Source organism: Larimichthys crocea, chromosome XXII (genome assembly GCF_000972845.2).
Source record: "Larimichthys crocea isolate SSNF chromosome XXII, L_crocea_2.0, whole genome shotgun sequence".
Lineage (NCBI taxonomy): Eukaryota > Metazoa > Chordata > Actinopteri > Sciaenidae > Larimichthys > Larimichthys crocea.
In genome coordinates this window covers 2,401,959-2,416,459 of record NC_040032.1, presented here as the reverse complement: position 1 = coordinate 2,416,459, position 14,501 = coordinate 2,401,959, and the positions used below count along the sequence as shown (strand labels likewise).

The 14,501-nt window shown below is 41.3% G+C and overlaps 1 protein-coding gene across 4 annotated transcripts; it reads left to right on the top strand.

Moving 5' to 3' along the window:
* Nucleotides 1-1,035: 1,035 nt before the first annotated feature.
* map7d2a (MAP7 domain containing 2a) lies at nucleotides 1,036-13,962 on the top strand. 4 transcript variants are annotated; one of them, XM_019253174.2, is made up of 17 exons: nucleotides 1,106-1,281; nucleotides 1,452-1,693; nucleotides 3,008-3,100; nucleotides 3,794-3,871; nucleotides 4,294-4,457; nucleotides 4,675-4,771; nucleotides 5,527-5,616; nucleotides 8,304-8,410; nucleotides 8,504-8,619; nucleotides 8,740-9,107; nucleotides 9,216-9,363; nucleotides 9,459-9,624; nucleotides 9,733-9,837; nucleotides 9,946-9,996; nucleotides 10,232-10,271; nucleotides 11,850-12,522; nucleotides 12,620-13,962. In XM_019253174.2, the coding sequence occupies exons 2-17, from the start codon at nucleotides 1,657-1,659 to the stop codon at nucleotides 12,876-12,878; spliced, it is 2,592 nt and encodes an 863-aa protein (XP_019108719.2). In that variant the 5' UTR covers nucleotides 1,106-1,281; nucleotides 1,452-1,656; the 3' UTR covers nucleotides 12,879-13,962. The 4 variants fall into 4 exon arrangements, with proteins under 4 accessions (XP_019108720.2, XP_010736310.3, XP_019108719.2 ...); XM_019253175.2 differs by having other exon boundaries at nucleotides 1,036-1,693; nucleotides 8,510-8,619; XM_010738008.3 differs by having other exon boundaries at nucleotides 1,104-1,693; nucleotides 10,235-10,271.
* Nucleotides 13,963-14,501: the final 539 nt, after the last annotated feature.

Sequence of the window (14,501 nt, the reverse complement as noted above, 5' to 3'; positions counted from 1 at the left end):
AACAGACTGATGTAGTCTACTGATATTTGACATGGTAAAAGAAGGGGCGGTCCAAACTAATGATTAAAAAAAAAGTCGTGTAATGGTAACTACGCCCAGGATCATTCTAAAAACCGAAGCAGAGGGAGCCGAGGTGAGGAGGCGGAGCTGAGCTCCGCCTCAATTTAATCTCTGACCCTATCACACCATGTCTGCAGCTGAGTTATCAAACAGATGTAATGCTTAACTTGTCGTAACAGACTTCTGAAACGTGTATTATACAACGTGTTCAAATGAAAGTCTCACAAAAATATGAAAAAATAAAAATGTTGCTGTGCCAAAAAAGGTGAACATGAAGATATCCTCAGCTGTAACACTGTGTTCTGTGTCCCTTCAGTTTATGTTATGTTATTAGGAATTGATCTCTATAACTAATTTCCCCACTCATGGCAACTGTACTAAGGACTGTACTCTTTTTTTAGCTCACTCATTCAAATTAAATTATACTTAAAAGTCATATGTTGGGCGCTTTGATTGTCAGGTAGGTGCCTTTATAGATGGCTTGTCTGAGCGCCCAGAATACACTGTCCATTTACTTTTTATGTGATCATTTATTGTTTTAACATGTTGTCATAACGTGATCGTTCATTGTTAGAAGGATCAGATGTCTACTTGAATGAACATCTGACATAAAAAGACTGCAGACATTTCCATAAAGGCATAAAGACCCTGACATCTGTGGTCCTTTGGCAGACTGGTGTTGATCCATTGGTGTCCTGTATTTAGGATTTGTGCACAGTTAGGAAACATCGCTGCGGATCCATCACACTTCTCCCCACTTGGAGGCGCTACAGAACGCTGTACACCAAAACAAACAGGTTCTTCCCACAGGCCATCACTGTGAATAACAATTAAAACCAGACACAGTGTCAGGAAGACTCCCTGTGCAATAACCTGCAAATCATAAATGATGTTTTCTGACTGTTTACACGCTGTTGTTGTTCTTTAAATATGTGAATATCACAATGTTCAGCATCCTTTGCACTCTGCACCACTGCCCCATCACATGTAGGATTTATATGCGTTTGTCTTTATGAGTTTGTGTACAAGTATAGCATTCATTTCATTTTATTGTACTCTCATATCTGTGGCATTAATAAAGGGGTTGGTGCAAGCTAGATTTGACTCCGCATTGATTGTGCGTGCTGTCCCTTTGTTTCATCGCATCCAAACCAGCATTAAAGACATGTGACGTGCGGTTTGGACCCGGTGGCACCGCACAAAGGAAATCTCCATCTGCCGGTAATGTGTTAATAGCCTGTGTGTGTGTCGGGACGGGGCTTTACGCTGCGACGCACTGTGCGGTCGATCGATAGGAAATTCGATTGTGCGCGCATCATCATCATCATCATCACCACCACCATCACCGCTCCTTCTCCCAGCATCTCCTCTCCTTTCTATCCACATAACAGCCTCCTGTCCTGACCACCACCTCCCTTTGCCTTCGTGATGACCTCCATGCAGTCGAGTTGACCGGTGCCTGGTTGTTGTTGTTTTTTCTTGGCCAGCTGTGGCTGCGCTTCTCCTCTGCTGCTGTGGAGGGTAAAGGGATAATACCTGAGCTGCATCGGGATCACTGCGGAGTGTTTTCGGTCACGGCGCGTTCATACGGCTATCATGGCGAAAACAGTCCCATCATCCAGCGTTATAACAGGTAAGCTTGGTGTAACGTTTGTTCTGGGCTGCTATCATCACGCCGTCGGCCTCTGTTGTTCTGTTTGAGATTTCAAGCTGACTCATGACTGACGCAACTGACATTTTCACTGCTCCGTGCACCGATGATCCCGCTTCACTTCATTGCTGCGTTTGTGCTGGTTGTTTTCACTCGATGCAGATCTATAGACTCACATGTGATTTACATTTTCTCATAAGGAACATCAGCATTACAGGCGTGATATCACTTCAGTCGGATAAAGGGGTTCAGATGGGTGGAAGGGGGACTGGGTTGACTGGCCCATGGATCACACTGTATAAATGATGAGATTAAATGTGATGACTTTGTGGGTTGAAGGCTGGGTCGGTGTTTACAGCATGATGAAGATGTATTGTACTCTATTTGCCCTCCACGCCCTGTAACGGGAAATCACCCTACAGGTCAATAATGACTCTATATTGAAGAAAAAAAGACTTGTCACTGTAGTTCACTGCTCCAAAGAAGGCAATGTGACTACTGGAGACATTAGTTATGCTGGAACTTTCAAAGCTTTGACACATTATGTACTATTTTCAGCCATAATGCCTGGACAGTGGTTAGTGGTATTGCACTGAAAACCGTAAAGTCTAATGTAAATACACCCCAGGTCATTAGAGGTAGACTACTACACTTGTGGCCACTGAAGAAATCAATCAAATGTTCTCATGGAAAGTGCTAAATGTCACAAGTTAAACATGTTACTTTACAAGTACAGCAATGTGTTCATTTAGGTCCTTTAAGCATAAAAGTTTAGGTCAAGTGAACAAAGTGAAGTGCAGGCAGCTCTCCTGTCTGACTCCAGGCATCACATCACGTTTACACAATAAAAGCCCTGACTGGAAAGAGACTAATTCACTTGATTAAGTGAAGTTGGCAGTTTAGTTTACAATACACACATCGATCAAGTTGAATTTGTGTTGAATTACATTTTTTTAAGCATCCATCCACTTGAGATTTAGTTGTAGTTACTAAAATCAACTCTCCATATTACACACTAGGTTTATCTAATGATTATGTATTTAATTGGTCTATTTCACCAGTTTTCACCAACTATAACTCATAACAAGTTATACAAACACAATGATCAGGCATCACATTTTGAGTGTTTATCCAACACACAAACACTGAGACTCTATAGTTTCTTGCCTGTGTACTGGCACAGTTCTCCGCTCACACCTTTTGCAGCCATTGCGATTTTGTAATATCGATGTGAGAATATGAGCTCGCTGTTCAGATCAATTCTCTGTGCACTATTGTATTTGTTTTGTGCGCCAGGTGAAAAGATGGCAGCACCAACCTTCACTCTACTTCCTGACAAGAGATCTCCGACAAATGGTCATAGCTCTCCGGCCAGAAATGGAAAAACTAGTGAGTAATCATCTCTGGTTCCTGGCATGTAATGCACACTTTCCACTTTCCTTCCAAGTCATTTCATCAGGATGGAAATTACTAACACACTGACGTGAATTTGTGGAGAATTACTAGAGGAACATTATAGAATGCATATTATGAATGTGTAGGCCTGTGCATGTTAGGATGAATGAATAGAAAGAATGTGTTTTAGGGCTGTTATCAGTGAACGCAAGAGCTGCTTACAACAGCAACCCGAGCTCAGCATCAACAATCAAAAGATGCATTCAGCAAGTGTGGAGTGGACTATTAAATCAAAGACAGTTTCCTCCCTTCTCCTGCATAGTGCTGCAGTTTGCCCTTGGCATGGGGCTACATGGTATTTTGCAACGCAACGCATTTAACACAGAGCTGAGGAAATGTTCCCATCTGCTGGTAACAAAGCAGCACTGCAGGTCAGCACTGGCGAGCTGATGTCATTCCTCTTTAGACAAAGCTGCGTGTGCTCTTTGTCCTTCTGATATGATCATCACAGCTCCATGAAAGAAGGAGCCGCACATAAATGGACACACTTGGTAGCTCATGTCAAAAACAAGCATGCAGGAAAACAAAGTAACACTCTGTGTTTGCTTTGTTTACTTTCTATTAAATAGCTTTTCCTCTCTGCTTTGATGTGGCTGCACTGTCACTCATATTTTTCTTATATTTCAGTTGTGGAGAACTACATGAAGACGGATGACAGGATGCGATTAGCCAAAGAGAGACGTGAGGAGAGGGAGAGAAGTCTGGGTAGGTGATGTCCTGCGGGGACAGTTTTATTTATTTATTTATTTAGTCTCTCTACAGTTAAATTGGTTATGGAAAGGCTTTTCTAGCCAGTAGAAGATTAAATTTGAGTTCACTGGACCGTTGATGTGATGGGCTAAGTCACTTCAGAGGAATAGTCTACAAAAGTAGGTCGAACACTCGCAGTTAATCTTGCAGCTCCTGCTAACAAGGATTTCTCTTTTCACGACATTCACATTCACCACCAACACATACAACCTCATGTTATAATGTCAGATTTTGTGTAAGAAAAATAAACACTACTATATATCCTGAAGTCTACATGACCATGTGGATAGTAAAACACCACCAGCAAAACTTCGGCCCATTAACTTGTAATTATTCTTTCATGGAAGCTGTAGCAGAAATGCTCTTGTCTCCTACAGCGGCCAGGGAGCAGCTGATCAGGGAGAAGGAGCACAGAGCTCGGCTACAGTACGAACGCACAGTGGAGGAGCGCTGGAGGCGGCTGGAGGAGCAGAGGCAGAAAGAAGAGCTCCGCAGAGCTGCCGTGGAGGAGAAGAGGAGGCAGCAGCTTGAGGAGGAGAGGGTCAGCTGATCGAATAAAAAGAAATTACAATCCGTCTAAAGAGAATGCACTATTCTAATGTGTTATGTGTGCAAGATACAAAACTAGTGATACATAAACTTCATATACATAAATATGTGACTTATTCTTGGTAGTGTATAAAAGAATTAGAAATATGCAAAGCCAGAAATGAATGACAGTGTTCAAATACAGGTTGTCTCTGCTGTGTTGTGTTCAGGAGAGGCTGGAGGCCCTGATGAAACGTTCTCTGGAGCGAAGCCTTCAGCTGGAGCAGAGGACCAAACGCTGGGGCAGAGGCTGCCCTACAGGACCAGGTAGAGACTTGTGGTTTATACTTATCTATCTACATATAGATATAAATAGAGATTGTTTTTGTATACAAGAGGCATGGATGACAGAAAGATTAAATAGAAAAATAAAAGTGAGAAGCAGAATATTGATAGAATTGTGCTTTGTTGCTGAGAATTGCATCTTGCTGTATTTCTGTAAAACACCATGACACAGTATGCCTTTGTGTGTATGCTATAAGTTTGTTTGTGTGTGTGTGTGTGTGTGTGTGTATGTGTGTGTGTGTGTGTGTGTGTGTGTGTGTGTGTGTGTGTGAGAGAGAGAGAGAGAGAGAGAGAGAGAGAGAGAGAGAGAGAGAGTGTGTGTGTGTGTGTGTGTGTGTGTGTGTGTGTGTGTGGTTTTGTGTGTGTAAAGCTGAGCTGTTCTCTTGATCTGATCATTGCAGTGAGCCTGGCTTCTGAAGTACGCATGAGCAGAGACAGGATAGAGTTGCACATCTGCATCTGCGCATTCTGTGTTGATTGAAATAATGTGAAAATAACACAGAAATCATCTGCACATTTCTGTCATCACAGCCAGAAATGTTCCAATCGAAATCTCGATCTGATCTAGATCTATCTAGATTTAGATCAGATCAAAAAAAAAAAAAGAACAGTTTAGGTCACAACATCCCTGCTGGTATAACTCTGGGTCTCTACAGGTGGATGAGGAATTTCTCAGACAAACTGTTCATAATGCTCTGCTCTGCTCTGCTCTGCTCTGCTCCGCCCGCTGCCTGTAGGTGACAGTGAGAATGTCCCACTCCCTTTCTCTGCTGCCTCCACCTTTTCCCATGGCATTTCCTCCCCCCTTCCTGCTGTCAGCGAATCTGGTAAAGTTAAGCCCCCCCTCGAGCTTCCCAATGTAACTCCCCTCCTGTTCATCTAACAGTTTTTTGTTTGCTTTTGGCCAGGCTGAAGCTTCAACTAAAACTAAAAGCAAATGTCTTCTCCCTGTGATGCATGCGTGTTAAGCTGCCCTGTTGCTGAACCTTTAGTGATGCCCTGTAGTCTGCAAATGTGATGTAATGTACTTCTCTATGTACTCCAGGCTTTGGTGTGTTTGGTGTGTTTGTGCTCTGCTGCAGTGGCTTTTATGTTTGAGTTAGAGACAGTGTGGAGCATATATTGATAATATCATTATGACCTAACCTAATTTCCAGGCAGGGAAATTCATCAGTTATTTCAGAGACCAAATCCACGATCAATTCATTACTCCCAGGCTCGGCCCAGTATTCCTATAGTTATGTTTTCGTGAACATATATTTAGTATATATAACTTTTGCCTTCATTTAACCCTCCACAACTGTTTTATCTCAAGATGGCACTGGGTGGGTGGCAGCCAGTTAAAGCAGCTCTGACCTCTTTCCTGTGTTTTAGTACATTTCTCATCTCCATCAGTTTTGTGTGCATGCATGGATTTCATAACATAATGTGTTTCATTATTACAAAATTTACTATCAATATACATATACCCTTATATACAGTACTTCTCACTTAAATGACACTACGCTGTGCACTTTATTTATTTACACCGTATTTAATTGAACTGCTACTTTTTTATTCTTGTGAAATTTCTGCCACCTTTGTGTATCTTTTGTATATATGTTATGTTACACACTGTGTGTATGCAGCACAAATATTTCTGTGAAATAATCCAACATGCATAGTCATATACTTAAAAAGTGTATATAACTTTTATTTCTTTATATTTTTCTTATTTCCAGTATATCTTTTTTTGTGAGTATTTTTCTTATCCACCTTGTGCATTGTGAGCTACTGTAACATATTATCTTATCTTAATTGAAAGATAAATGAAGATGTCAGAAAAAGTCAGTGACAATACAGTCACATTAAAGCAGAGAGGAAAAGCCTTTTGACAGAAAAAAAACAACTTTGAGCCTTACTTTGTTTACCTGCGTGGTTGTTATTAATATGAGCTGCTAAGTATGAAGAGGACTCACCAACATTAACAACGTTAACATTATATTCCTCAGATGAATCATTTCTCAGGCTAAAGGACACACTAAAGGATTGACTCGATCTCAAACACGACAGGGATTATTTTTTACCATTTGTGGATGCATTTGAGAGTTTGGAATTAAAAGCAGCTACATGTGCTTGACTTCATGACCCTGGGGCAGATGGATTTGGACCAGGAAAAGAAATATGTGCACTAAAATTGATACAGATTCAGGCATCCCACTGGGAGGGCAGTAGTCTTTAGAGATGGTAAGAGATGGACGAGAAGTAACAAGAGATGGTAAGAAGACTGCTTCTAGTGTTAGTTGTTGTTCTCTGTTGAGTGGCATTGTTTTTGTGATTGTGTTTGGTTGCTGCTATTGTTTTGCATGTGGCAAGAACACAAAAGTAGGCTTCTGGATTATTGTTCACAGTCACCATGCTGTCATGTGTCAGGGTACTGTCAAAAAACATCCAGACACTGCAGACATAGTACAATTCCTAAAAGGAATTATATCTACAAATCATGATGATAATGCAGATCATTAGCCGCTTCATACATCTAAATTTGTCTCACATCCCCTTTTGCCCACATCACGTAAACGTTAGGGTCAACAGATGACTATGTTGCATGTTTTGTCTTTCAAGAGAGGATGAATTAGTCTGTGCACACAAACTAGAACTGAACGTTTTTTGAAAAGAAAGGTACCAGAATGAGATAACTATGAATCTAAGACATCACCATTGTCGTCCAGTAATAGCCCAGCAGCGGGGGTAGTTGAGGTCAGCAGAAAGATGAAGAAAAGACAGTATGAAAACAGCTATATGTTGTATTGTTTACTCTTTGCCCCCTCTTCCTCTGTGCCTAATGTGTGGTATGAAATTGTCAAATCAAGTAAAGACACTTGACAACAACTCATCCCTCAGTGAGGATAAAGTGGGCCAAAGTGTTAGAAAAAGCACTGGAGACTAGCTATCTAGTGGCTGAGAGGATAAGAAGCTACACCAAGCACTGTGACAATCATATCAGCAGCATGTACAGCAACTGTAGAGTGCAGAGCATTTGTTTAATATATACATTTTAGACCGGGGTGATTTGAGATTTTGCTGATTTTATGACTGAAAAAAGGCAGAGAAACACTCAGGATTCAGTATTAAATGTGACTAACAAGTAACAAGTAAATACAAACATGTCAACGGTGAATGGCATGTGATGCTGAGAAATATTTTCTAGATTTACGTAAAAGGTTTTCAACTCAAACCAAAAACTGATTACTCAGCAGGACACAGATATCTGGATCCATAATACATTCAGACCAGAAAATGTAAAATTATGGCTTAAAGCAGACGTCAACAGATGTCATATCAATTCTTGTATTGATTTTATTTTGCAGTATCATCTAACTGACTGGCTGCAAAACTGAGTCTGTAAGCTTCAGTTGGGTGTAGCACACACTGTCCTGTCAAGCCCTTCACTGAGCACTGCGTCATTATCCCCTCTCTCACTTGTTATTTGCCACCATCTAATTTCATAAGCATCGTGTTTGTCATCGTGCAGAGCCCTGCAGCCCTCACAGGTCACCTTTCTGCAACTCGCTAAACCCTGGGGATCACAACAGAGCTGGACTTCAGGGAGGCTCCCAGTCCACTCCCAACACCCCCAAGGTCAGACCGTGCGCATACTGTTGCAGCTTGACATACTTACACAACATCTGTAACGATTATTCATTCATTTATACAAGCTGTAATATCTTACAGAAACAGCATCTGCACAGAGACAGAAGAACTGCATCTCCAGGTTGTGGATCCCCTGTGAGAAGATCTAAATCCCCTGCTAATATCACCAAGCATTTGGCTTCCCCTACTACCTCTAAGTAAGAATGATGTTGATTTTAAATAACCTTGTCTGCACGGCAACTATTTTTAAGTTTCTTATCTGTCATAAAACACTTTCTTCACATTCTTAAACCAAATGTCTCTCTTTCTGTGTGCAGGCTGACATCTAAAATGCGCAGCCAGTCTCCTAGCAATCCACATCAGTACCATTACTCTCCTACAAGACATTGTCCCGATGTACAGACAGCAGAAGACAAGAAGGTGGAAAAACACTGCGAAGAATCCAAAGAGGAGACCGCGGTGAAAAAGATTACCAAAAACAACTGCGTGTATCCATCTTCACCAGCAAAGAAGAATGTGGTCAACATTGAAATCAGTAAAAGCAGATCACCTAAAGGTGAAACTTCTGATAAGCATCTCAAAGGCAACACCTCTGAAAAAAATCGATCCCTAGACAAGAAGGACCACATGTATCCTAAAGTGGATTCCTCAGAGAAGAAGATGCAGACGGAGGACAAGAAAAAAGGTTTATACGACTTTATATGAACAACAGTGGAATGTTTGTCACCTTACGCTAAATTAAGTTTTAGTACACTTGGATGATCTTTCACCAGTGCTTCTCTGTATTTGACAGAATCAGCACCATGCACATCCGCGACGAAGGTGGCAGCTGGCACAATAAATGCGGAGGACGCTACCAGGTTGCTGACAGAGCGTAGGCGTCAGGCTCGAGCTCAGAAAGAACTGGAAGATAAAAAACGGGAGCTTGAGAAAGAAGAAGGGTGAGTTCATGAAATACATTCTAAATTAAAGACAGCATCAAATAAGCCTATAAGTCTTTAAATGTGTTTTATACATATATGTATGCAATGATCAGGCAAAGGGAAAAGCAGCTGAGCCAGCAACAGCAGGAGACAAAAGTTATACAGGTGACGGAGAAGAAGCAAAATGAAGAAGATCCTCAGAGGCTGAAACAACACGAGGAAAACAAAGGAAATAATGAGAAACAAGAGAAAGAGCTAGAGACACAGATGGACAAAGAGGTAAGACGTCATTATACTCTGTAGTTGCTGTATTTCTTTTTTCAGATGAATCTTTGGCATATTGTGTAAAATATGTTCTGATACCAGTTTCTCTTTTATTCATTTTAGAAAGAAAAGAACAAAGTCCAGGTTCAAGAGGATGCAGAGCGTCAGCGGCAAGACAGAGAGCTGCAGGCGCAACTGGAAGAGGAAGAGAGGCAACTAAGAAAAAAGGTTAATGTGAAAACCACTCAAAGAAAGACCTGTGCATGCTGCATATTGTACTATTTCAAACTGTATAATGGTCACATTATGATTCAATATTGATATATTCTTTTGCAGAGAATTGAAGAAATCATGAAGAGAACTAGGAAGGGTGAAGCTGATTTAAAGGTACTGTAAGAGAAGCCCTCTGTTCTCATACAGGAGCCCTGCCGCCTTTAGCACCTGCTTGACTTTGTGATCAAGATTTGTATTTTTTGTTTGTTTCTTTGTTGTTATGTTAAATTATTGAAAACTCTTTCTGTTGTAATTATCTTTATTAAATTATATTGTTGGTGATACTTTGGTTTTGTGTCCTGATTCCCCCAATCATTGACTTGATCGTCTCTGTTCTGCATTGAATCAGAAGGAGGAGCAGATGGAGACGAGACCAGTCTCGCCACCAGGTTAGTGTGTTGTTCAGTCGCCCTGCGAATACTTGAGTTTGCTTGCTGCCCCTGCTTACTGTTATGCCTCGCAGCTGTAAAACGCAAACAGGGCATGTATGGTTAATGATGTGATTCATTTATGAGCTTCGAGCATGCACAGCAGCAGTTTGCATTCTTATCAGTTGGCTGGTGTGACTGATCTAAATAGGAGACAGGCACCAATATTTTTCAGCTTTCTTATGATTTAATAATTTGGATGCTTTGGCTTTGGCTATTCAGAAGAATGAACAGCTAGTATCCATGTCTGCACCCTCTAAACCGACTAAGCAAAATTGCTTATGTTAGGTTTTATGTGGTTTAGGCCAAACATTTAAAACCATTTGGTGGGATTTCGGGTACATTCAGACAGGAAGGACAGCCCCTGGGCTACGGTGAATCTCTGCAGGGTTGTCTGGTGTTGTGTGGAGGTGAGGGTCGGCCACTGGGGGTGTGTCTACTTGTGTTTTATGTAACTGCTGTAAAACAATCTGGAAATAACGTTTCTATTTTGATGATTAATTGGCTTTATACAGATCGGCACTCGCTCACTCTCATTCACTGTTTATGGCCTTCAACCCATTGGATACAAACCAAAGGAAACTTCTTTGTATCACCATTGTGCACCGTAAATTGTGAGCCAGACACAGATTTAGAGGCTGGGTACATGAAATAAACAAAGTCAGAACACAGTATCATAGTCTATAGACCTGGATAGCCTCAGCTCAAAGACATTTCAGGCTCATCAGCGTGACATCGGCTGCGTTTTACCCAAAGTTGCATCTGGCTCAACGTCTTTGCTGCAGGTCACTGCATTTTTTTGGCAGACACCCCCTGTGGCTTGCCCTGCTGCAGCCAAAACGCACCGCCCCCATTCAAATAAATGGAAAAACCCACAAATGAATGGAAAAACCCACATTTTCACCGTAGGGCCAGATTGTGTCTGAATGTACCCTTATGCAGTATTTTCTGGAATATGGAGCAGCAGCAAAGGACTTTCCTCTTGGTGCTGAGAAAGTACATTTTACTGTAGTGTAGTGCCACGGGGAGCTGACTGTAAAATTAGCTGCTCTTGAAAATGCCCTTGGAAGATTAAGTGTACTGCACAGTATGAGCTTACACCTTATTGGAACTGTCCGGTGTTCATTCCAGTGGTGTACATTCACTTTAATAATAAATAGTAAAACTATAGTGGTGTTACTATAGGTTAAGCTACTCAGCAGTACAAAAAAAATTTTTTTTACCTCCCCCACACTATCTACAACATTAAGGTGAATGTATAGATAATTTACATTTGATAAATTTACATTTTGATGCTAATACTTTTCTATTTTTACTTAACTAAGATCTTGAATGCAAGACATCATACAAGTATAACACCCTCCATCAGTGGTTACTTCTCAACAATTTTACAGATGTCAGTATTGTCAATATTGGTAATCACTGGTATTGGTAATATTTGACATCCACTGTTAACTCAAGTCAACCCAAATTAAATCATATTAACTGGACAGTCCAAATTAAGTAAAGCCCGCTTTGGTGTTTCTTTATCCTCCACAGGTGAAGAAAAGCCTGTTCTAACTAATGCTAAGGTGATCGAGCAAACAGTCAAAAAGGTTGAGTTTGTGGTTCAAGAGCAGGTCACAGTGCAGGACAGCACGAAGGAATGTGCCCTGGCGAAGAAGGAAGCAGCAGCACAGATGGACAATCAGAAGAGTTTGGTAGTTCAAAACAACACTCATCAAGTGACACCAGTACACAATGTTTCCGACAAGAGACCGGACACCAAACCAGTCAGCGAAGAGCAGGACAACCAACCTAAAGGCACGGAGGGCAGAGCTGAGGGGAAAGGGGTGGAAATAAATGTAAATAAGCAGCAAAGAACAAACATTAAAGCCGTAGACCAAATAAATAAAGAGCCGACAAAGCCGGCAGCAGATACCAAAGTCATCCAAAAGGGGGGCGGTGGTGGTGGTGGTGGTGGTGGTATGATGAATGGAGCAGTGAAGGGTAAGGGAAGTGCCTCGCTTAGCACTCATATAAAGGCTGAGGTAAGCAAACAGTGTGTCTCAACAGCTGATGGGAAGGCTAAAGGAGGGACCCAGGTGGAGGTCATTAAAGCCTCTGTCACACCCGTGCTGGTGAAACACTTATCCCCACCAGTCATCAAGCTGGAGCCCCTAGATGTGAAGGGTTCAGGGTCATGTGATGAGGTGCAGTCCATGGATGTCAGGTGAGTCGATCAGGTCAGGTTTGGTCTTAATGGACACCAAAGATTTTGGACTCCTAATATTGGAAGTAATTGTTTTTATCTTTTTATTACGTTCCAGTCCAGCTTCAAAGGAGGAACTGATTTCAATCCCAGAGTTCTCACCAGTCAACGAAGTCCAGTACAGCAGTCTAAGCAACACCCGGGCTCTTGAAGATTTAATGGACCTGACAGGCAGCATCACCTACCCTAAACTGTCCTCTGAGGGTAACATTGGTGACTGTAACAAGAACCTCATTGAGGGCGTAGTCAGTCCCATGTCAGACTCAAAACACATAGCGATGTCACCCCAGTCCTCCAATAAACTTAGCATTAAGTAGTCGGTTAATCTCTTTCTCGCTTGCCTTCTCTCTCTTCCATCTGTCACACACACACACACGCACACACACACACACACTGTATATACGTTACATGTTAAGTATGTGCCCTTGTGTTGCTATGTTTATGGGAATAGAGCCATAGAGACTGACTTTAAAAACTGTAAACCATGACTTGCAATATAAACATAATATCTCCTATAACTTATCTAATGACCCTGAAAATGTGTCATTTTGTTTAATCTACTTGTTATAAGACGTGTGTGTGTGTGCGTGTGCGTGTGTGTGAGAAAGAGCATGTGGAAGAGGGTCAGGAACAGAAGGACATGTGAGATACTGACAAAAAAAGACAAATATCAGGGTTTTGAACATTGTAAAAATTTAGGAAAAACACAGTATTGCTAATGTACGTTAAGCATCTTTCATTTTCCCTGCACAGATGCCTCACAGGGTCCCAGTTTAATCCCATCACTAAAGTAATGAAGTCTGCACAGAGCATTGATGACTGCATTTGTGGCCCTGCCTTCTCAGCGTTGCTTAAAGGCATAACTGAATTAGTATTTCTTGTCCTTTCTAGGCAGTGTTAGTCTTGCATGTGCTGATGATGATTTAGCTGGAATTGAACGAATTTATCTGGCAAACTAATGTCCAGCAGAACTCTCACACTGTAGTCCTTCACCCTTCCTAACACAGCAAGGTCTCACCATGGGATTGTTCATAATTTCATGGCACTGTAGATGATTTTCTTTATTCTCTAACTGGGACGTTCTAACTGCATGTGAGTGAGGAGGATGACTCCAAAGCTGTCAAACTGAATGTTACGCAGCATCTAAAAACATCATCAGCTCAAATAATGGCACATTACTACATGTGTGTTACATACTGGAGCGAATGACGAACTTGGACTCTGCACAGTAACTGCATTAATACAAGCTTATTTCCCTGGCAGGGCACCCACGTGTTATGAAAATACTGACAGCTGAGCAAAAGTTTTCTGAAGGTGTGCCTTGTGTATGCAAAAGGTTTGCATTAGATGGGTGGATGCATTCATTTACTTATTAGACATTCAGTAACAAAAATTATTTTTGATCAATAGATTTTTAGCTATTGATGACTGAAGTGCACTGGTGCAAGAATCAAGTGTCCATTGTAGCTATAAAGATGCTGTTTTCTCCTTCTCCATCATGCTGTACCTTGTGGTGCTGTGTAGGAATTATCTGCTGGTCTCCTTTATCTTCTTGAGTAATTCAGAAAAATGACAAATAATTGCAGTTTTTTTAATTTTCTGTCATTTATAAATGTAATTTCAGTAGCCATGTCTTATGAGTGACTGATCGACTGCTGTATTTTAGTGTCATGTTTAGTGAATGTTTATCCTTTTCCTTTGGCTTGGATTGTTGCCTGTGACTTGATGAACCTCATCATCTTCACCATGCTGCAAACAATTAAGCCAGCAGTATGCACACAATGTCATATCATGCATAAAGTGTCATTAAGATTTGTTTTCCTCAGACAATAGGTAGCCTGACAGAGGCCTTTGTAATTGACTTAAGTGATGTAGCCATCTAGGATTCGCTGTATATTTTGTAACACTGCTGGCTGAAATGCTACAATTTGGAAAGGTGA

Coding starts and splice junctions, on each gene's coding strand:
- map7d2a (XM_019253174.2), top strand. CDS start 1,657: ATGGCGAAAACAGTCCCATCATCCAGCGTTATAACAG. Junction 8,411..8,503: donor CCACTCCCAACACCCCCAAG/GTCAGACCGTGC, acceptor AATATCTTACAG/AAACAGCATCTGCACAGAGA. Junction 8,620..8,739: donor GCTTCCCCTACTACCTCTAA/GTAAGAATGATG, acceptor TTCTGTGTGCAG/GCTGACATCTAAAATGCGCA.